The following is a 23,384-nucleotide window of genomic DNA, read 5'->3' as shown; positions in this document are numbered from 1 at the left end:
ATCGCTTTTTGCCCCTTTTACAAGTCATGGAAATGCACCGTCACTCTGACAGATCATGAATTCTTAGAACAGGAGTGCCCAAACCCCAGCCCTGGGGCCACTTGCTGCCCTCGAGGATTTCCAATGTGGCCCTCAGGGAGACCCCAGTCTCCAATGAGCCTCTGGCCCTCCAGAAACTTTCTGGAGCCCACACTGGCACAACGTAACTACTTTCAGCGTGATGGCCAACTGTTCGACTGCTCGCATGAGCTGTGGGGTGAGGGCTCCCTCCACTGCTTGCTGTTTCACATCTGTGATGCAGCAGCAGCAGCAAAGGAAAGGCCAGCCTTGCTTTGTTCAAGGCCTTTTATAGGCCTTGAGCTATTGCAAGACCTTCATTCATTTATATAAGTTCCACTTCTAGTATATTAATTTATGTAAATTTATTCAAATTTGAAATGTAAATTAATTCTTTTTTTCCCCCTGGCCCCCAACACAGTGTCGGAGAGATGATGTGGCCCTCCTGCCAAAAACTTTGGACACCCCTGTCTTAGAATGAAGAGTGAACAGCATTTAAAAAGTAACTTTATATATTGCTAACAAAGTGTGGTTGAGAAGTGAGTTCGTTACTCTTCTGGAAGGAAATGTAATCATCTTTTGCAGAATGGGGAACAGATGTAAATTCTGTTACTCTTTGTTGTTTTTTTTCTAGCAAGAGCAATTCATTTGGGATATGATTCTATTTCTAGTGTAAGAATAAATTTTTTTAAAGCCTGGTTTTTAAGGATTAAAATTTAAATATGTTTATATCACAAAATAAATTGAATGCCTCAAAAAGAACATATAATTCATTCACCGAGGACATTCATCTGACCTTTGTACATTATATGCTCAAAAGAATTTTTTCTAGCATTCCAGCTATTAGACTGCTTAGCCTCTACAACTAGGAGATATCCTGTAAATATTGCAAGATCATGATAAAATGAGAAACAATATTAAACTTTGTAGTAACAGGAAGGTATTTTCATTATTTGGAAAAAAAATAAAATTCAAACTTTGTCATCACATAAAAACATTACATGATAAGTAATAAACATATTTACACTTCTGTTTTTGATTATAAATATACATTATATACAAAATAATGTTACAAAATGTAGAAAGTTCAGTGCTTCCAATTTCTTTTTAAATTATTGAAATACTAGACTTCAAAATAAACTACAAACAGACACGAGTATAAACCATATTATTGATTTCTGAAGGTCATCTTCAAAATGGTCTTGAATGGTCAGAACAGAAGGTCAGTAGTGAGCATTCCAAGCAAAATCTTGCTTGCACAATTCAAGGCTGTGGGTGGACTAATCCAACACTGGGATTTACAAGGTCAGGAACACTGCTCTTCCGCCACAGAAAGCACAATCCCAGCTTCCTTGAATGAGAATTCGCTTCCTCTCTCTGCTTCCGCCATATTCTCTTTCCCACATACTTGTTTATCACTACAAACATCACAGCACTTCCTATCTGAAATGTCTATTATTATTGCTGTAAATGTATAAGAGTCTGTGTGCACTGAGTTTTCCAGTTCAGAACTGCTCCTTTGGACTCAAAGAGTTGCCCCTCTATTTTCAGCAATGTGAAGGAATGAAAAAGTTGGGCAAACCAAGAGATTTAAGATCTCTTCAACAGTCTATCCCTCAAGAAGTCCCCTTAGTAGCTTTGTCTCTGCTAGACGTTTGGAAAATGGATTTAGTAGTGATGGTGGTTCTGCAATAGGGAATATGAAGACAGGACTCAAACACTTCCCTGGCTGTAAAAAAAATAATAGTTCAGACTTTGAATTATTTGCAGTTGAAGTGGTGGCACCAGATTCAGATATCTAACACAAAATTCCAAGTCTTTTCTAATGTACATAAAGAAGAAGAAACACACTTCTATTCAGGGTGACTAGTAGTGCAAAGGACATGAAAACAGCTGATTGATTTTAAACGCACTTGTAAGGCTTCCAGGGAGCACTGGGATTAAGCTTCCTCTAATTCGGGAAAGGAGACAGCATTATCCGTCACTTCAGTTTAAGTCCATGGCTGTCCATGTGGTTCAGAAATAGGACCAAATCCCAACTGACTGCTCAGTTTACCAAAGCATCATCGTAGGAGATGAAATGCCAATTCAAAAGCCATCTTCCCTTTATCCTATCTCTCCTCACATGATATGGAATACATGAAGGGAAAAAAGGGATGTAATATAGTAGGTATTGTCAACCACTTCTGGCCAATACTGTTTGGATACCGCAGGGGGAAAAGGGCAGTCATGTCTTGATTTGGGCTCTCTAGATTCTCAGTCATGCTTTAGGCACTTTTAAATCCAGAAAAAATGGTGACTTCATTTATTCTGTATCCATTAACTGCATAGCAAAATATCTTCTTCATTCATTCTTCTCACAGTATAGTTGGTATACATCTGTGATGACTGAGTGCCTTTTGCATCTACTGGTACTTCCCAAAGACTGAAGCTCTGGAAAGTCGCACCATTGTCCTCGAGCAACTGGCAGCAATGTAATTTCAAAGGCTAGTAAAAGACGTCACTTTTATTTTTCCCCTCCCTGTAGTCAGTTACATTCCTCCTATCAGACTTCAAAATAAGGGAATAGGGAGCAAAAAGGTCTATTGCATCTTTTAAATTCACAGTCTGTCCAGTTCACCCATGTCCATCCTCTCCTCCGCCTCCTCCTGAGAGCAGCAAATTGCATATAATTAAAAAATCCAAGTCCAATCCAATTCTGAATTGTAAACAATGTAGCGGGAATGTCCACCTGGTGGCATCTCCGAATCTGAGGTGCAAACAGAGCAGCCTTCACTCTTATACCTGTTCATAAACAAAATCAAAAGAGAAATGAGAAACAGGCATAATGTGTGGTCCAGTAAACTTCTAAAATGAAAAAGTCAATACAGTACAGTACAAACTAAGTACCTACAAATAACTTAACAAGTTAGTCTTTATGCACCCTTGAGAATGCAGTAGGGTCTTGCTGATATTTCACCAGTGTCTGTATCTCTTTATTTAAAGTAGATCTTCTGAGTCCCAATCCTATCCAACGTTCCCACACTAATGTGGTTGTGCCAACAGTGGGGGGGGGGGCAGTCTTTTCAAGGGAAAGGAACATTTGTTCCCTTACCTCAGAGCTGCATTGTGGTTACACTGGAGCTGGAAAGTTGGGTAGGATTGGGCCCTAAATCATTTACTGCTGCTAAGTGGGCAAAGAGGCATCTTTTGAAGTGGTGACTCTCTTATATTTAGCAGAGTGAGAACAACTGTCCCTATTCAATTCAGTACAATGTTTTTCCACAGGCTGCTTGCTGGGGTTTCTGTATGTCTTTTCTGAGATTATGAACCCTTTTGGGACAGGAAACCCTCATCTTATTCATCATCAGCTTTGTAAACTGCTTTGAGAACTTTTGTATAGAAATATTCTAAATAATAATTATCTGAATTCACTGACATTTAATTTATTTTTCTGTGCCCAGCATCTTCTTGGATCCTCTTTGGCTTGGATCCAGAGGTACTACTGCATGAGTGAAAGACACTTGCACAAGCAATGCAAATTTTCATCAGTTTTCCCTTCCTTCTGCAGCCCTTGCATGAAATCCATGCCATTCTAGAGTGTCTCCTAATCTCAGGAGTTGCTTTTATGGGGGTTGCAGTTTAAAGAGGGGAGGTAAGAAAGGTCCATTCCATAAATGAACTTCTGCTCGTGAAAGTAAGAAGCCAAGCAAATATCTTTACTTTGGTATTCAGATCCTGAAGAAAACCAAAATTTACCTAACTCATCTATTTTCCTTTCTAAGTTTGTCTGATTGTCTGAAGCAGCACTAGAAAGAGTTCTGTGTAACACTCAGTAATTATTTTAATCACATATGACAGATGAATGCCTACAATTCTTGAAGGCCAGGAACCACACTGCAATCTTCTTAGACTTCTTTTACGAAAGACAAAATGCTGCCTCTCTATGTACTAATGACTGCACAGTGACATAATTGTAGGCAGCATACATACCTCTGTGGCTATAACACATTCATTTCGCTCCTCTGTTATCACAAAGACAGACTGATACACAGAATCTCTTGGAGAGCATATAGTTGATATTCTACATTCTGGCTTCTCACTGTAAGAAACACCAAAATAATATTATAAAAATTCTGATCAAAATATCCTGGTTTCACATGTTATGACGTGAAGAAAGGATCTTCCACAATAGTTGTGGTTGAAGTAAAACAAGGTAATAGACATCGAAAAGTGCTATTTCTCAGGTTCCATCACATTCTAGTTTCACACACCATACCAAGACCAAGTAATAAAATCATGGGGGGCTATGCAGATAAGGGTGGCTTGGTTTCTGATAGCACCCATTAGTTTCTATAGGACAAAGTAAACCAGCTGCAATCTGGGATACACTTGAGAGGGCAAAACATAATTCTCACCTCAAAACATAAGAGTCACCAGGTACAGTTTTAACCCACCAAACCCCATGACAGTCCTTGAATGCACATCTTTCACCAATAAGAGTAAATGGGTGCTATTAGCTCTTATTAAAGTAAAGCACTGCACTTGGGGCAACATTATAATAGAAGAAAACCCATTCACTACCCTGACAGGGTACATTCACTACCTTAGCCAGGGCTAGCCCATCCATAAAGCAGATGATATGGTTTGTGACAAGAGCAGATGGCAGAGGAAGTAGCATATCTGGGGTACCCTTTACCCTGAATCTGCCATTGCCTCCTCCAGCCCACTGTGGATAAATCTACATTGATCCACCTATTAAGTATGAAGCAGATCATCTAGTGTGTTCATTTATTTATTTAATTATTTCTGTCCCGCCTTTCTCCCCCAGAGGGGACCTTACTAAGTTCCTTCCTTGTCTTGGCTAAAGGGACACAGATCCATTAACTTTTAAACTCAGCATGAGAAAGGATTACTTCCCTACCCCCTCATCTCGCTCCTTTCTTGCATTGTCCCTTTAAATAAAACAGGAAGTCCAGCCTCTTTTTGAAAAAAGCTGCATGAGGAAGGAGCAAGGTGAGGAGGTAATGGCCTTAAAAAAATTTTTTTTTAATGGTGTGCGCATTCTGCAGCAGTGATGGCAGCAGCAAGCCAGGAGTGGGTGGCTGCAGACCCAATTGGACCATACCTGACCTTGATGCTGCCCTCACCAGAACCCATTAAGAAGATACAGTGTTTATCAGAGAATAGAATACAAGAAATACATTGTATCCCACCAAGAAGTTCGAGCCAGACAGAGACCTTCAGTTTACACACATCCTTCAAACAGTGGACATTTAACTATATTAATATATACCAGCTGTACAGAACTTCTAACATGAAATGGATTTGAAAACATCTATCCTGTTTATTCCTTGCAACAACCTTGAAGGATTGGTGATATTATTCCTCTTTCCGAAAGGGGAAAATGAGATGGGTTGGGGATATTTTTCCCCCAGGACCTAATACAAAGTCTTGAATGCTGTAGACATACAAAGCTGATGGCTGCTTTTCTTTCAAATGTTTTTAGAAGGCTGAACTAAAAGTCAGAACTAGACATGCTAAGCGTTTTTCTTGTGCTTTTATTGTGTCCCCACAAGTTAGACTCTCAAGACCAAGTTAAAGTATGTGCAATTCAAGTTCTGTTGGGCCAAACTATTTGTTGTTATAAGCATGTGCTTGTTTTTTCAATGTTAAATAGCAGCCTGTTCAGCCATGTCCCCTGGATCAGAGTGGCAGCATGGGGGAAGCGGTTTAAACCCCCCATTGTCACTTATAGCAAATAGCTGCTGAAGTGCCACAATCTGGATTGGGAGCATGTCATTGCAAATTTGAGCTAAGGATGGGTCCCAGTCTGAAAACATTGAAGAAGAATGATATGAAAATACAGCATATGACTAGAAACAAGGGCCATTCATCTTCCTTCTCTCTAGTCATGTGAAATATTGTTCTTATCTGTCTGTGACAAACAGGTTGCTCTTAGTTCATTAACTTAACTTTGCTTGATTTTTAATGCTCAGAATCATTTATTTTTTATTGTTCTAATCAGGAAGATAAAGCACTTCCAGAACTTGACTGACTGCCAACCCTCCTCTATTACTCATGAGAGAATTTCAAATAAGTAAAACCTTCTAAGATATACTCCCTCCAACTGACACACTCTAATAACACAGACCTACAAAATTGAGGGTCAGAAAAGTTTTCCCCAAACTTTATGGTGGTTTGATATGAATTTGTGGTGCTGATTCCAAAAATGGCATCCATTTTGCCCTATCACGTCTAGTTTTGGAGATATAGTATAGCCTCATTAGTGAATGGTTCAAGCAGCTTCCTCATGAGGAAGCCATGGTGTAGGCTTCCTCATGAGAAAGCTGCTTGAACCATTCACTAAAGAGGTTATGCCATGTCTCCAAAACTAGACATGATAGGGCAAAACGGATGCCATTTTTGGAATCAGCACCCCAAATATACCCAGGAATTGGTGTAACGTTTAAGGAAGCAAAATGTGTGTTGGCTTGTGTAATCAAACACGTTTCTGATTTGCCCCCTGCTCAAGTTATTTGCACTTGTATATAAGCTTCTTTTCTCACCTTTTGCAATTATACAGAGAAATAAGAGTTCTTAAGGAACTAGGGTCATACCTGTGTAACCAGAAGGGTGATTTGTCTCCTATACACTTTTCACTTTTATGGTATTTATCTTCCTGAGTTCCTCTAATTGTCAGTTCCTTCACCAGGTTATAATCCAGTGTGCGGTTCTTAGGTTTGTAGTTTGATTTTTCAAACCCACAGTCCACTTCAAGGTCTTTGTTTTTATTGGTGTTTTTAAGTTGAGAAGCTGGAATAAGATTTTCCTTCTGGAAGTCAGACAGGTTGTTCATTGTTTCTGAATTCTGCTCTGGGTGCCTCTGCATCTGTCGGATAACAATAGCTATCATGCAGCACAATATGAGAAGAGCCACTAGTCCAATGCCCATGGAGATGGCCACCCATGGAACGGGTTTAGTGGCCTCCCATGGAACTCCACCCACTGGAACAGTCGCTGGAAATTCACAATGGTTGCCCATAAAGCCAAGAGGACAGTGGCAGGCAAAATTGGTAGCATAGTGCAGAACATAACATGTTCCCCCATTCTGACATGGGCCAGATGCACACCCATCTCTAGTTCTAACATCACAGTTTCTGCCAGTGTAGCCTGGCAAGCAAGTACATCTGTAATCATGTGTAGCAACAATGTCATGACAAGAGCCTCCATTGGAACATGGATTTCTGGAACACTTGTTGATGTTTATCTCACATTTCTGACCCGAGAAGCCAGGACGACAGCGACACACACGCAGCTGGCCCAGAACAAAGCATTGTCCACCTGTTGATAAAAAACATAGTAAAATATTCAATCAGCAATGTTGTGATTTTTAAAAAAATAGCTGTTTAGTACCTACCATGCGCTCCTGCACAGGGAACTTGCCATACATAAATACAACAAAAAGGAAAAAAGCTTAAAACCAGATAAAGAATTAGCAAGCATAAAGCAGGGGAGCATATTCTGTACTGCGTGCGACTAGTTTATGGAAAGGAAAACATTGTGGAAGAAATGGGAGAGTTTAAGCAAGCAAAATGTTGGGTCAATGCCCAGGAGGGGAGATTATTCCAGATGCAGGGAACAATGCAGTAGAAGGAATACGCAGAAGGGAACGGTGCAACAGTGCAAATATGCCAAGGGGGAAAAATAGGTATAATCACAGATGAAGAGTGCAATTCAAACTTTGCACTGGGCTGGTGCAGCTGTTGCAGCGCCTACAAAAAGGGTCACAAATGTGCTGTAAGGTACATTGTGACACTGAGTGAGTAAGCAGTGTTAGTGGTGTGGCCTGTGCTGCCCTGCCAGCACGGCATTCAGAGCTGTCGGCACAAGTAGGTAAGGGTGCAGGGAGGGTGGCTGGGAGAGGGGGTGTTTCTCGGTGGGGGAAGATCATGCCAAGGAGGGGTCGGGATTGCCTTAGGCCACCTCCACTGTTTCCTAAACCCCCTTCCTGGGCCTGACAGCCTTACATTGAGCTGCTTGGACTTCCACCACCTAAATAGCTGGCAAAGATCCAAGTAGCCCAATAGAGGAAAAATATTCCCTTGCCCTGAGGAGACCTCCAGGGAGCTCCCAAGTAGAGCTGGAGGTCAGGCAGCCAGGCCTCTTTTTCCTCTCATGGCACACTGACAAGGCACTAAACTTGTCAAAGCACACCATCAGTTTTTTGACCATTGTCAAGGCACACAATGTTGCTGGTAGGGGGCTTACACCCCCTAATTGCCCTACTAATAAATGACCCTTCCCAAACTCCTATGGCATACCTGTAGACTATCCACAGTACACCAATGTACCATGGCACAGTGGCTGAAAATTGTTGCCTTGACTGCCTATTACAGTTTTATTTAATTATCATACATGTATTCAAGAATAATTGCAAGTTATAATTATTACACTCCCTCCTTCCCCTTCCTCCTAAAGCAGCTTTAGAAAGGTGATTTTGAGCTGAAAAAAATAAGTGAAGGGGAAAGGATTAGACAGCCTCTCTCCATCCACCCTTCCTCTGATCTGTCCAAGTCTGATAGAGGAAAAAAATATGAAACTCTATGTGTCATGTAGTATGAGCCTCAGAGCTCAGTAGAAGATGATTGCATGTATTACAATAGGAGAATGAAATTGGCAGATCAGTGGAAGAACCTCACAATCAGATTAAAATTACTGCATTGTTATTTTCAAAATGTGAAATCCTTTGTGAAAGAACATAGATAGATAGATAGATAGATAGACACACACACACAACACACACACACACACACACACACACACACACACACACACATTATTTACGGTCATCCGACCAGCTAGTCACAAACAACAAAACAAAATACACAGAATTAAAACCAACAGAGAGAACTTACCATTAGCACAGGGATTGTTAGTGCACCTGTCTTCTTTCTTTTCACAGTTAGATCCTGTAAAGCCCATTGGGCAAAGGCAGCTGTAGCTGGCTCCTTTTTCCTTTTCCAGGCATGTACCACCATTAAAACAGGGAGAGTCGACACAAGTCAAGGCACTGTGCTCACAGTTTACACCATCATATCCTGGGGGACATGTGCATTTGTAACCTTTCCCCAAGATCTGCAGAAGTAAACAAAGGCATATAAGGCATTTCAAATCTAGCTCCATAGAACTGTATTTGCTTTCAGGCAACTATTGTGGCGGGCATTTGTACTGGTTTCTGCAAGTTGAAACACATTCAGATTACATGGAGACAAATTAAGCTACCTCACAAGCACATGCAGAATACAAGCAGAACTAAAACACACACTATGTTTAGTTTTATATATATTTTTAATTAAATAACAAATCATCCCAAACACACATAAAACTGTTGCAATGAAGGGGACCTAGGAACCAGCTAATTACTGTCCTGCTGTGTTACAGCATATGTAATCCTATGTTGCCTGTTTATCTTCTCCTTCGATACCATTTATGTTAAGAGCAAATTCCATTATATTAAATTAGGGCTACTCATTCTATATAGTGAAATTTTCTGCTAAATATAGTTATTAAAGGTCTTACTGGTGAAAAAAGTAAACATATAGCATAGGATTAAGAAAGATGATGAGTGCAGTCTACTTCTAGAACTGGAGAAAGAACTGAAAGTGTTCCTATAATGAATTATGCTTGACCACTCACAGTATAGATACAGACTAAAGCAGTGTTTCTCAAACTGTGAACTGGGACCCACTAGTGGGTCATGATGCAATTTCAGATGGGTCCGCATTCATTTCAATATTTTATTTTTAATATATTAGAAGACTTGATGCTCCCATGGAATGTGACTGCATTTGGGGAAATGTTACAGACCTGTACTTTAAACAAGCTACTATGTATATTCTTTTAACAATGATAGTCAATGGGACTTACTCCTGGGTAAGTGTGGGTAGGATTGCAGCCTAGGATTGTTAAAAATTTTCCTGCTTAATGATGTCACTTCAGATCATGACATCACTTCCAGAGGGTCCTGACAGATTCTCATTCTAAAAAGTTGGTCCTGGCGCTAAAAGTTTGAGAACCACTGCACTATAGTACTATTGAATATCCTTGGGATTCAGCACCAAAGGGAGACTGTTTGAATATTCAGAATAACTACAACTGTCTTGTCAAACAGAAAGTGTTTGATATTATGGTCTCTTCAAAAGCAGGAACTTCCAGATTCCTTCCATCATTACAGGATAGTGATGATCTGTCTCCAAACAAGTGTCATTAGAGACAAATTGGAATACTTAACTACTATGCTGTAGTACAGGTAATCAGGTACACACTCTCCAAGTGACATAGACAAGGCAACAAGGGTTGTTGTGAAGTGGGAGAACCTCTTGCAAGCTTCCCTTAATTCCTTGGAGGAGGGGCAGGATATAAATCTAATGAACAAACAGTTTTGGAAAGTGATTTCTGTTTTTACACTCATCTTCCAATTTAAAATTAGTCCTTACCGTGCAGCTGCCTCCATTCTTGCAGGGATTACTGTCACATTCACTGATATTCCGTTCGCAATCGGTGCCAGTGAAACCCTCTTTACAAGCACATGTGTAACTTCCCTGGCCAGTGTTCATGCAGGTGGCTCCATTTTTGCAGGGCCTGTGATGGGTGCAGTAGTTTAGATCTGCAAGGACATACAGGCATAGCAGAAGAGAGAAAACTTTCGGTCAATGAGATATTTATGTTTTAACAAATAACAGCACAAAGGAAGCACTACAAACAGCAAAACATATAGACTTTGGCCAAAGCACCTTCAACTTATTGTCAATAGAAACAATGAAAATTGCTCAACTATGAGATCTTCTGCATTCTGAGTAGCCTCCTTGATCAGAGGACTAGTCAGCATACCTAAAGTAAACAGACTTGTTCAAGGGTGTGTAAGATAAGTTTGTTAGTTTCTCACGTTTTGGCAGAACTAACAGTTTAAAGCCTTTCATTGTTTGATTAAGACACAGCACAGATAGCTCAGCTGATGGTTCTCATTTTTGTTCAAAGCCCAGAGGCTAGCATATCAGAGGGACAGCAGAAAATAGTTTCATGGGTTTGTGGATCCTTTATGGTTGGCAACCTTCACTCTCGAAAGACTATGGTATAAGCCTACAGCACCCGGTATTCCCAGGCGGTCTCCCATCCAAGTACTAACCAGGCCTGACCCTGGTTTAGCTTCCAAGATCAGGCATCTGCAGGGTAACAGTTGCTGCTGGAGACTATTGGATCCTATAAAGACCTCAGATGACCAAATTAAATTGAGATGAGTTTTAGTGCCATCAACATGTGTTGACATGCTGCACTGCTGGTAGAGGATCAGTAAGTATTTTACCTCCTAGCACAATTAAAAAAATCACAAAAACTGGAAGAGATTGGTAGAAATTACATATCTCACAGTAACTGTCTGTATATTATTAGTATTAGTATTAGTATTAGTAGTATTTATATACAGCTTTTTAACAAAGTTCACAAAGCGGTTTACAGAGAAAAATCAAATAACTAATGGCTCCCTGTCCCAAAAGGGCTCACAATCTAAAAGATGCAAAACACCAGCAGACAGCCACTAGAAGAAGAAGAAAAAAATCTACTGGGGTGAGGAGGGCCAGTTACTCTCCCCCTGCTAAATAAAAGAGCAGCACCCATTATATCCCTGGGAAGGTTTATGGCTCCAGACCCTATCATGACTAAGCTCTGAATTCTAAGGGCCTGACAAGCTATTAACCATATTAATGCATTAGAAACCCACACTCTCCTTTGTATGTGTATAAACCACTTAGCTATAACAAGATTTAAATATGAATTTACCAAGCTGAAAAGTACACCAATTAATCTGTACAGCGTATGTTCCATGTATAACACAAACTAGCATATACCTTGACATTATCAATACAACTGACTTTGTTTGGGGCACAGGTGCTCCACTTATACTCTAAAACAGCTAAAGCAGTCTACACTTTCAGGATAAATTATAGCCATATAGAACTGTTGGTCTACATAAGGAGACAAACACATGGTGGTGGTGGGAACAAGAGCATTTGGGCCAGCCAAAGTGCTCACATGCATACAATGTATGTCTGTGTAGACAAATGGTGTACCTAGGGAGAGATCCTCCCCATAATCAAGAATGCTACCAGTAGACAAATGTTGTATACATAGGAAGGGGCAGGGTTTGGGGGGGGGGGGTTGGCACATTGGCAGGGCTTGCCATCATGTTCTCATCTATCCCCTACCCCTTTATGTAGTCATCTCCCTGTGGAGACAAACAGCTGTACCATACAGGGCTTCTCTTATTTTTTCTTGTTTTACACAATGCAATTCCAGAAGCTGCAGACTAAAGTGGAAGACTGGCAGGGTGAGAATGTCTTTCCGCTCACACAGTTTTTCTGCTAAAAGTATCTACCCAACTGCCTCTTACTGTATACCAGAAAAATGATATAGCTAGAGTTCCAGAAAGCAAAGCAGCTTCTTATAATGCCCACTTCAGTTATTTAATTGATATCCTTGTATCACTGGTGTAAAATGCTGAAGATTTGGGGATATTGTTCTTTGAAAGATTATACTTAATCACATGGGTCTACAGAGTAAATATCATCAAATCATAGAAACATAGAGTTGGCAGGAACCTAAAAGGTCATCTAGTCCAACCCCATTCCAATAGCAGGAAGTTCTCCTAGAGCATCTCCAGCAGGTGCTTGTCAAGCCTCTGCTTGAAGATTTCCAGTGAGAGAGAATCCACTACCTCCCTTGGCCAAAATATGAACACCCTATAGGTCAGTGATTTTCAACCTTTTTTGTTACATGGCACACTGACAAGGTACTAAAATTGTCAAAGCACACCATCAGTTTTTTGACAACTGACAAGGCACACTGTGCTGTTGGAGGAGGGCTCAAATCCCCCAATGGCCCTCCCCCAAACTCACACTGCACACCTGAAGACCATTCAAAGCACACCAGTGCCATGGCACAGTGGTTGAAAATGGCTGCTATAGGTAGTAAAACTGTGCTAAAGTAGCTGAGTTGTGTACATAAGTTAAAAAAAATCTCAAATGCAGGGGGAAAATCCCAACTTTACTTTTCCTGCTTATGCCAATACATGATTCTTCATTCAGTCTTGAAAGCTCCATAAGGATTACATGATATAGAAACAACTTGTAACCCCAGTTTAATTATATATAAATGACTTTGGAAATTTATAGTCAGATGACTTCAGAAGCTGAGTAAGGCTGAAATCCTACACACAGTAACCTGGGAGTAAGTCCCATTGAATTTAGTGAAACTTACTTCTGAGTAGACCCACATAGGCTTGTGCTGTAATTTCCAGTAACTGGTGAAAGGAGTACTTAAACCAAACCTTTGAGATATTGTTTATTTTATGCTTTTCATTTCTCACATAAGGCTACATGAGCAGAAATAAGGAAGGGCTAAAGTCTATTTAATTTTGATGGGAAATTTTTAGAAAACCACATCTGTAAATATACAGTACATAGCTGAATGTAGAGCTCTGTCAACCAGTTGTAAAGAAAAAAGTACAAATACTTTAGAATATTCCGTCAAACTTTCATTTAATCATCGCTAACACGGAAAAAGAAAAATTTAAGAGAAGCTTTGAAATTTGGCTATAAATGGAACTGTAAGCCAAAAGAATCTGATTCAAACTACTGTACTATATGGATTAGATTTCTTAGCAGTTACATCTCTACATTAAGATCCTGCCACTCAGTAATTTATAAAGAGAGCACATTAATTATAAAGAAGCCACATTAAAATGAGTGCACATGTCGTAACCACACAACTAACCTTGATCACAGAAGAGGCCTCCCCAGCCTTCATCACATATGCACTTCCCTGGTTTCTCACAGGTTCCATGGCGGCAGCCCACATGAGGAATGCATTCATCACAATAGTGGCCTCGCCAACCACTACGACAACTGGAAATACATTATTGGAAATGCTGAGTTCTTTCATAAGACCTAGGAGCTACTGAAGGCAAATAATGGCAATGGAAATGGGGGATTTAGGCATCTGCTAAAAGGTGGGATTATCTACACAATGATTCAGTACAGCAGCTACTCACATGCACTCTCCAGGATTTCTGCAAAATCCACTTTTCTCTGAACATCCAGGTAGGCAGATAGCTGTAGAAAAGAAAGTAAACAAAAAAGTTTAGTTAAAAGTTTTAAACTTTTCTTTTTCAAAGTGATGTGAATGCTTTCCAAAACACATAACACGTTTATATCTGCCCCTTCTTCCAACATGCTTAATACACATTTTTCATCTTTTTTTTCAACCACCATATGAGATGGAGTAGGATAAGAGAAAGGGCTAACTTTTGGAAAAGTGTGATTGGTCCAGAGTGACATATCCAGGAGTTTTAATTTTGCACCAAAAAAAAACAAATCCAATTTCCAATGATATACGCCATGCACAGAATTATGCAAATCAATGTACAGTGTGCACTAAGGGTCCAATCCTATCCAACTTTCCGGCACGGATGTAGCTGTGCCAAAGGGGTGTGCACTGCATCCTGTGGCAGGAGGCAGTCACAGAGGTCTCCTCAAGGTAACATTTGTTCCCTTATCTTGGGGCTGCGTTATGACTGCATTGGTGCTGGAAAATTGGATAGGATTGCACCCTTAGTCTCCAAGATAAGGGTGCAAGTCTCCAGTTCCATTTGAGAGGTTTGTCTGGACAGGGACAGGAGAGGGAACAAATGTTGGAACATTCATAAATTGAAACAGCTGGCTCTTGCCCACCTAGCACTTTTGTGCCTCCTTGAAAGCACCATAATGAATGAACCAGTTTGGCAGTCTATAACTTAGACATCAATAACTTGGGAATCCAATGTACTTGTTTTACCTAAAGCCACACTATTTGCATGCTTGATTGCAAATCCAGGATCTGAATTTTGTTAAAGGGCACAGAAAGCTAGAGGGAGAATATACAGCACCAGCATTGTATGTAAATACAGATTTCCTTTCAGCCAGGCTTGAATTTGTTTTCACAACAAATATAGCTTGGTTTCCCAAGAGGAAGGGGAAAAAAAAGAATGTGGCTGTATTTTTAAAACTCTTATAGCTGCACTGCCAGCAGTTTCATCAGGTTTGGTGGTAGTAATGCTACAACACACACACAACTTTTAGCAACAAAACAGCTCCAAACTTTAACAGATGTACTGTTAAAATGCCAGTGTAAGAATACTATTGTATTTCATATTTTACGTGGTTCATCAATACTTCTAAGCAGGTGCTCTGATGTTTGGAAGTATAAGTAATGTTGATTAGATCTTATTAGATTTGAATGATCTAATACAGCATTTCTCAAACTGTGGGGCACGACCTGATTTCTGATGGATCATGGAATGCCACCTGGAACCACCAACACTTTGGGGTTGCCAAGCTTTTGCATTTTTTTAATGAACAAAGCTACGTAGCAAAGCTACCTACCTATTCCCGCTGATGCTAGCAAGAACATGACATGACTTGACTTGTAGCAGGCCAAAGACCACTGAGCAGAGTGCCAAGGCAGTCTTTAACCCACTCCAGCCAAATCATGTCATGTTCCTGCTAATGTAAACACACTTGTCAGCAAGAACATGCTCAGGAAGTGGACTTTTTGCACTTAAAAATTGTAAAAGCTTGACAACCTGGAAGTGTTGGTGGTGATGTGATGACACTTCTGGGGCTGAGCTCCATGCTGAAGATGGGTCACGGGGCAGAAATATTTGAGAACCACTGATATATCTTTCTGAATATACCTTTCTTTTCAAAGTTATCTTGGAATGATAGCTGGTGCAGGATGGATTATAAAAACCTGCCACTAATAATTTGAGGATGATCTCTAAGTAGGTATCTTAGAGATCGCCTACTCCCGTACAATCCAGCTCATCCTCTTAGGTCACCAGAGAAGGCCTTTTTACAAGTGCCGCTGCCTAGGGAGGTACGGCAAGAAATAGGGCCTTCTCAGTAGTGGCACCAACGCTATGGAATTCCCCCTTGACTTAAGAATGGTTCCCTCTCTTGAGACTTTTCGGCAAGGCCTGAAGACCCTTCTGTTTAAACAAGGCTTCTGAGTTCTCAGCCTTTTCAACATCTTTTCAACATCTGTTCTTTCTGCTACAAGTACCAATACTTATGATAAAACACACAAAAACCACAAGTACACTAATACTGTTAGGGCGCAATCCTAACCCACATTCTGGCACTGATATAAGGGCAATGCAGCTTGAGAGAAGGGAACAAACATTCTGTTACTTCTAGGAGGACTCCATGAGTGTCACCCAACTGCAGGATTCAGCACACATCCCATTGGGCCTTAACTTTCTGACACACAGTGCAAGTGCTATTCCCATCCAGAATGAGACATCTCATACTGCTTAAAGGCATATATGCCTAACAAACACTTTTCTGGCTGCATAAAACTTTACAGAGACATGTGCTAAGGATCTGGAGCTAAGCAAAGAATGTCTCTGCACATACACAGAACAGAAAATATAAGCCTGCTGCTGTTTTATGTTGGCACTGCCAGTGCAGTGGCGTTTGCTGTCCTAAACTGGTAACTTGTGAAGAGGATGCAGTCCATTCCACAAAGGCTCAGGGAGGGACATGCAGTGGGCTGGCGGTAGCCTCTCCTTGTGTGTTTACCGCAAGTGTGGAGATAAGCGTCTGCTGCCCTTCTTCTTTTATGAGTTTATATCAGCAAATACCAGCTTGCCTCCAACGGGAATCCACGACTGAATCAGCTCTCTGAGGTGTGTTTGGCACACTTCTTCTTGGGAGGGATCAGTGCAGTGCTTGGCACTCCACTTTACTCCCCTCCAGAAGTGTAACTAGGGTGGAGCCTGAGGGGCACCTGCTACAACAGAGAGCTCACAATGTGTCCCCCACAGGAGGCCTCCACAGAAAAAGAAATGGGGTGTGCAAAGCCGGCAGTACCTCCTCCTCCATGGAGAACCCAGAAGTGACATCACAATATTATGTAACATTGTGATGTCACTGCCTCGGTGCCAGGGCTTCTAGTTATGCCTCTGCTCCCTCCTGAAGGGAGGTCACATATTTTTGGTATGCACTTGAACACCCACACTTCGGAGAGGCAGGAGGAAGAAAGAGTCTTCCCCTTGAGGGCACTGGCATTTTTTGCGAGGCTACAAAAATACTCATTATTTTCAGCAGGGACGTGCAGTGGGTGGGGAGGCAGCTGAGGGCAGAGCCTCCCTACTGGAGTTCTTTGAAAAGCACCACCTCTGCATGAGGAGCTCAAGCACTCACAACCCACATGTTCTGGTGAGCATAGGTGAGGCAGGTGAGGGCAGAACCTCCCTACCAGAGCAGGTGAGGCAGAGCCTCTCCATCGGAGTCCTTCGAAAAGCACTGCCACCGTGTGAGGTGCTCAGGCACTCACAACCCATGTGCAAAGCCCTCACTCAACAGCTCTCTGGGGACTAGTGAAAAATAGCCTTCCAGTCCTTGCGCCTGGAGTCTAGACCACAGGAATTCTGTCTTAGGGAAACTGGTACTTTCACTGGTACTTTGGGGGGACCACAAGAGGGCCAAAAAGCAGGGACGTGTAGTGGGTGGGGAGGCACGTGAGGCAGAGCCTCCCCACCTGAATGCTGTACACACACGCGCGGGTGGTGAGCGCTTGCACGCCTCACAGCTGTGCTTTTCGAAGGACTCCAGTGGGGAGGCTCTGCCTCACCTGCTCTGGTAGGGAGGTTCCTCACCTGCCTCTCCATGTCCCTGCTTTTCAGCCCTTAAAAGAGGGGCAGGCATGGTTCTGACTGAGGTTAACAGTTTAAGAGGTTTGGAGAATGACCTTCTCCCCTCAGCTGCAAGTGCGTTTCCTTAGAGTTCAAGCGTCCCTCCCTTTTGACCTGAAGAGAACCAAAGGGACACATCAACACTTCTGGTTCTCATTTGAGCGTGCGTGGCACCAGCCCCGCATATGGCACTGTGTTCACAGGGATACCGGAGGTCGGCGGTTGCGCGTCATATAGCTCTTTCCCCTAACTCTCTGAGGCTCGAACCTCAACAGCTCCCTCGCACCACATGACCAATTCTCTTTCTCTCTCTCTGCCTGAGGGTTTTAACTCTCTCACGAACTCCACCCCCCCGCACCTTAAGCCTCGCGCATGCGCAGTTGCAGCCCAGTGTCTGAGTGGGAAGAGTGCCAACGGTTTTTAACGGATGACCCCCACAGCTCGCGTGCGCTGGGCGTGTGGTGAGCATTGGCGGGCAGCAGGGGGAGCTGTTTAGCTTCTCCGCGGCGTGGCGTTTCCCGCCTTCTGCTCCCTGGCCCTCAGTCAGCAGCTGCCCCCTCACCGAGAGGGTGTGAGGAGGTGGTCAGTCAGTCACTCACCTTAAAGTACAGCACTCACTCACTGACAGTACAGTAGTTCCCAGTCAGTCAGTCACCCTCAGTGCAGTAGCTGTCACTCACTCACTCACTCACAGTACAGTAGTTCTCAGTCAGTCACCCTCAGTACAGTAGTTGTCACTCACTCACTCACTCACAGTACAATAGTTCCCAGTCAGTCAGTCACCCTCAGTACAGTAGTCCCCAACCAACCAGTCAGTCAGTCAGTCAGTCAGTGTCAGTCACTTACCCTCAGTACAGTAGTTCCCTGTCCAGCCGTTCATGCAGGAAACACTGCCATCAGCCTCGCAGACATAGTGGCCAAAGTGGTCGTCGCGACCCCGGCAGAGACGGGAGCAGTTGTCCCCGTAGTAGTGCTCGTTGCAGACCACCCGGTAGGAGTAGCGCAGCTTGGCATGCTTGCTGGTCTGCTCATCCTGGAACCAGTCCTCACCCACTGCCAGTGAGCGCCGGATCGCCATCTCACTGATGAGCCACTTCTGGGCTGGGGGCTGCGCACCTGAGGCAGGGAGAGACACACTGGGTGAGGGCTGGAGGAAGCCTTCCCCTCTCCCCCTGCTCTGTGGACGCCGCCGACCCCTCACACGTGAACTGAATGCTGCTTCCCACATGCCTCTTGGCTCCCGCCACCCACAGAGCTCTCCACTCACGATGCCACCCATAAGGCCTTAATCAGTCTAGAAAAGAGGCATACATGACTGAGACATACAAAATTATGCAGGGGATTGATAGAGTGGATAGAGAGATGCTCTTTTCCCTCTCACATAACACCAGAACCAGGGGACATCCACTAAAGTTGGGTGTTGGGAGAGTTAGGACAGACAAAAGAAACTATTTCTTTTTCCAGCATATGATTAGTCTGTGGAACTCTGCCGCAGGATATTGTGATGGCACCTGGCCTGGATGCCTTTAAAAGGAGATTGGACAGATTTCTGGAGGAAAAGTCCATCACTGGTTACAAGCCATGATGGGTCTGTACAACCTCCTGGTTTTAGAAGTAGGCTACCTCTGAAGGCCAGATGCAAGGGAGGGCACTAGGATGCAAGTCTCTTGTTGTCCTGTATGCTCCCTGAGGCATCTGGTGGGCCACTGTGAGATACAGGAAGCTGGACTAGATGGGACTTTGACCTGATCCAGCAGGGCTCTTATCTTATGTTCTTATCTGTGCAGACTCAGCCCCTGGTCATGAAACCCGGACTATGTGAAGCAGTAAGAAAGGCGAGTGCTTCTGAGCATGTGTAGAGCACCACTGAGTACCAACAGCCTATCCTCTGCAGTGCTTAAGGAAAAAACCAAGGCCTCAAGGCCGGTGAGAAGACTACCAGGCAGGCTGGAGATCCAGAGCACCCTCTTGGGCTTAGCAGTTAAACCAGTGTTTCTCAATGTTTGTCTTCTGCCATACCACTTCACATGATCCACCTATTCAAAGTACTACCAGAGGTAACTGGCAATAATGTCATTGCCAGTTACTTCTGGGTTGGGAGGCCAGTTGCGAAACAACAGATATCAGTAAGAGGTTCAGGGTGGATAGGAGGGCTTTTTTGAGCACAGAAAAGCATGCTTTGAAGTTCTGCCCACCAAGCCAAGCCTCCAATCACTGTTTGTTGTGTTGTGTTCCTGGTCTTGCTGCCAGGCAACAGGTGTCCAGGGATTCCATGAGTACCACCAGACAGCACCTCAAGTACCATTGGTGGTACCCATACCACTGGTTGAGAAACACTGAGTAAAACAATTGCGCTTTTCAAGGAAGGCCCCTGGTAAACTGCCACCATGCACAACAGTCACTACCTTTCCACACTACCACTGCACTCCTCTCATACCTGTCTCCAAAGCACCATTATGACTCCTACTTTTGCAACTCCATCTTTCAGTCTGGTTGTTTTCCCACAGTGGCCCTTGCATCCTCATGGTTGCCACATTTTTTTTGAGGGGGGGGGGGTGGCCTGGCAACCCTTCTGTAACACCTAAGAGGCAGAAGCTCACCCAGTGAAACATTTTTTCATTCATGCCTTCTTTTTGCTGAAAGATGCTTCACTTGCTGAATTTTTGCCTGTTATGAGTTGTTAAAAGAACAGGGGTCTTTCTAGAGACAAGTGTCATGGGTCATCTTTTATCACATTTGCAGTGTATACCTCCCTACACATGCCCGTTGCTGTTCATGGTGTAATCTCCATATCATGCCATTTCCCACTATGGTACTTTGTGGTATTATGCACTATGCCCTAATTAAAACCATTCTCACATTACATTCCATCTCTCCATGGGAGTGCTGTGAAGTGCAATAGCATCTAGCATCAATCCTCTAGCCCCCAACTATGCAAACAAATCAGCCAGTACCTTCCTTAAAAGGGCGATTTCATTCTGTTGAATATAATTCAAGATGCTAAGAAGTTTGAAAAATACATAGTCAATGATTGATTTCCAAGCAAAGGGAATCCACTTTGCTGCCTGTGACAATGGCTTGCTATTGATATTCAGTTGCCGAAGACTCCTGTATTATTCAACCCAAATAATGTTGATTAAAAAGTTAACTAGCCAGGAGTATATGGAGGCCTTTGTTGCCTGTACACTCAGTCTTTGTTTGCCGATAATTAGGAGAAAAATCACAGTACTGATGTCAAAGGACTGTTTGCTGCTGTCTTTAGTATCAATTATTGTTCACCCTGGACCTGAGAAACTTTGCAGAAAGGCTTTCAAAGTAAGAACTGTTGTGCTGTTGAAATATCCTTTTCCTCTATGTCAGAAAAACATCCCAAAGCCATTATTTCTTTTCCAAAGGGCGGAATTTGCAAAAGGTGTAAAATACAGGAAAAGGCAGTCAGGACTTTTTGGCAGCCTTGTAGTTTTCTCACCAAAGAACTCCTTTCTTTCCCACGCCAAAAATAAACAGGAGGAAACGCAATTGTGTGGAGATTAAGTAGGGGACAAAATCAAAGCAAAGCAGATTGAGAGGTAGGGAATGGGCTCTGGCTCACAAACTAAAGCAACTCCCCCCCCCAATATTTCCAAACACCTACATAAAATAACATTTATTTTGTTTAGGTGAAAGTTATTTTAGAAAGATGTCAACCCACTTAAGGATTTTATGTTATGCTCCGTGTTTAAAGCAGAACATTGGGAAAGCGGTTGCCCCCTAGTGGCTGCCAAGAGCCATATTCACCTGCTGGACGATAACCTTCAGGAGCGTGCCAGGCTTCGATGATCAATGAGAAAGTTCCCTGTGGATGAGAAATGGAAGTGAGAAGAAAGGACAGCAGAAGCCTCGCGCCCGCGGAGGACTCCAGTGAAAAGTGATCGGAAGGGAGGTGGCTGGCCGGACCGTCGAAAACAATCAGGTGAAACCAGAAAACCTCTCGCTGGCCGCGTTGCCAGGTCGCAGATATACATTTCAATTAATCTAATTGCAGGTAGCATTACTTGGCCTGTGTCAGTGAAATGGAGCTTCCCCAGGACTGCTCTCATCTCCTGGGAATTGGAGGGAATTCTCTCCCTCTTTGGGTGGAAGACTTCTTCCTCCGCACACGATGCGATAGGCGCATGGCCCCTTCTTTTGCAACGCTTGGCATGTCTAGTACCAGGGTAGCAAAAGAAGGGCATGTGCCTGAGTGTTGCTGTTGCAGTGGCTTTTTAAATGAAGGTGGAAGCTCCTGTCTGACGTAGCCAACAGGACTCCCTGTCTTAGGCTGCAATCCTATCTATACTTTCCTGGGAGTAAGTCTCATTGAACACAATGGGACTTACTTCTGAGTAGATATGCATAGGCTTGGGCTCAGAGCCCAATCCTATGCATGTTTACTCAGAAGTAAATCCCACTGTGTTCAGTGGGGCTTACTCCCAGGAAAGTGTGAATAGGATCGCAGCCCTCACCTCCCTCCCCTTGCACGAAGCCTGCTTGCTAGAGGTGAGCTCTCACCGGCCAAGTGAAGTTGAAAGGCAGCTTGATGGGGCTGCCGAATCCCTCGGTGGCCCGGACAGTGAAGTTGTTGGTGCCCAGGACCGGGGTGACGATACTCCCGAAGGTGCAGGCGCCCGGCGAGATGACCGCCTGGAAGTGCTTCAAGCACACGCGAAAGAAGGTCCTGCAGCCCTCTGCGCAGAGCTCCCCGCTAGCCAGCGCGCCCGGGCCATTGACGAACTCGCGCAGCTCCAACTGGAAGACGCCCGAGCCGCAGACCCTCTGCTACACAAGGGAGACACACACAAAAGAGCCGCGTCAGGCCCGCAGCTTACCCGGGCTCGGCCCCGCAGCCTCTCCGGAAGAGCCCCGGGGCGGGCGGGCCATTACCTGCTGCAGCACAAGCGTGAAGGCAAGCGCCAAGCCCAAGAAGCGCCGAGTCGTCATCCTGCTCCGCTTGCCGAGGCGGACCGGCTTGTATTCCTCAGGTGGTCCAAGGATGCGCTCCTGTCTCCGGCTCCAGCAGGTCCCTGCGACGCCCAGTCCTTCCAAGTGCTCCCCAGTCGGAAAGAAAAGAGATAATCCAGGGGGTTCAGACCACCCACGAGCGTGTGTGGTGCGTGCGTGGTTTTTTTTTTTTTTTTGGTGGGGGGGTTAATCCTGCAGCAGACGAGGAAACTGATGGCTTGCCAAGGTCGCCTTGATAAACTCCCAAGCCAGGGCGTGTGCGTGGTGCTGAACTCAGCGCTCCTCCTTGACCGGGGCTCGCAGCGCCGCTCGGTGAATGGAAAACTCGCTTCCCTTCGAGCTGTTTATATAGTTGCCTCCAGTACTCGGGAGCTCATTATATAAACTGTCAGTCAGACTCAGGCGATCCCTCCCCCTGATCTGGAAAAGAAAACCAAATGTTGCAGGGAGAGCCCTCCATCCAGAATGAATGCCCTCCTCCTGCTGCACTGACCATCAAGGAGCCTAGCTGGTGGTTATTAACAAGCCAAGCATCTGTTGAGATATTTCGTACCACACGCACAACTGAGACTTGGCCAAG

The 23,384-nt window shown here is 43.6% G+C and overlaps 1 protein-coding gene across 1 annotated transcript; it reads right to left on the bottom strand.

Annotated features, from left to right (window-relative positions):
* Positions 1-1,094: 1,094 nt before the first annotated feature.
* Positions 1,095-23,103, bottom strand: DLL4 (delta like canonical Notch ligand 4). The gene is made up of 11 exons (XM_066626236.1): positions 22,727-23,103; positions 22,355-22,621; positions 21,602-21,659; positions 18,671-18,940; positions 14,144-14,204; positions 13,867-13,997; positions 10,536-10,705; positions 8,955-9,174; positions 6,657-7,380; positions 4,030-4,138; positions 1,095-2,841 (listed from the first exon to the last, which is right to left on the bottom strand). Exons 1-11 carry the CDS (start codon positions 22,781-22,783, stop codon positions 2,836-2,838), a joined length of 2,073 nt encoding a protein of 690 aa, XP_066482333.1. The 5' UTR covers positions 22,784-23,103; the 3' UTR covers positions 1,095-2,835.
* Positions 23,104-23,384: the final 281 nt, after the last annotated feature.

The sequence above is a fragment of the Tiliqua scincoides genome, chromosome 1 (genome assembly GCF_035046505.1).
Source record: "Tiliqua scincoides isolate rTilSci1 chromosome 1, rTilSci1.hap2, whole genome shotgun sequence".
Lineage (NCBI taxonomy): Eukaryota > Metazoa > Chordata > Lepidosauria > Squamata > Scincidae > Tiliqua > Tiliqua scincoides.
Note: the sequence above shows the minus strand (reverse complement) of the source record. Positions and strands in the feature narration are given on the sequence as shown.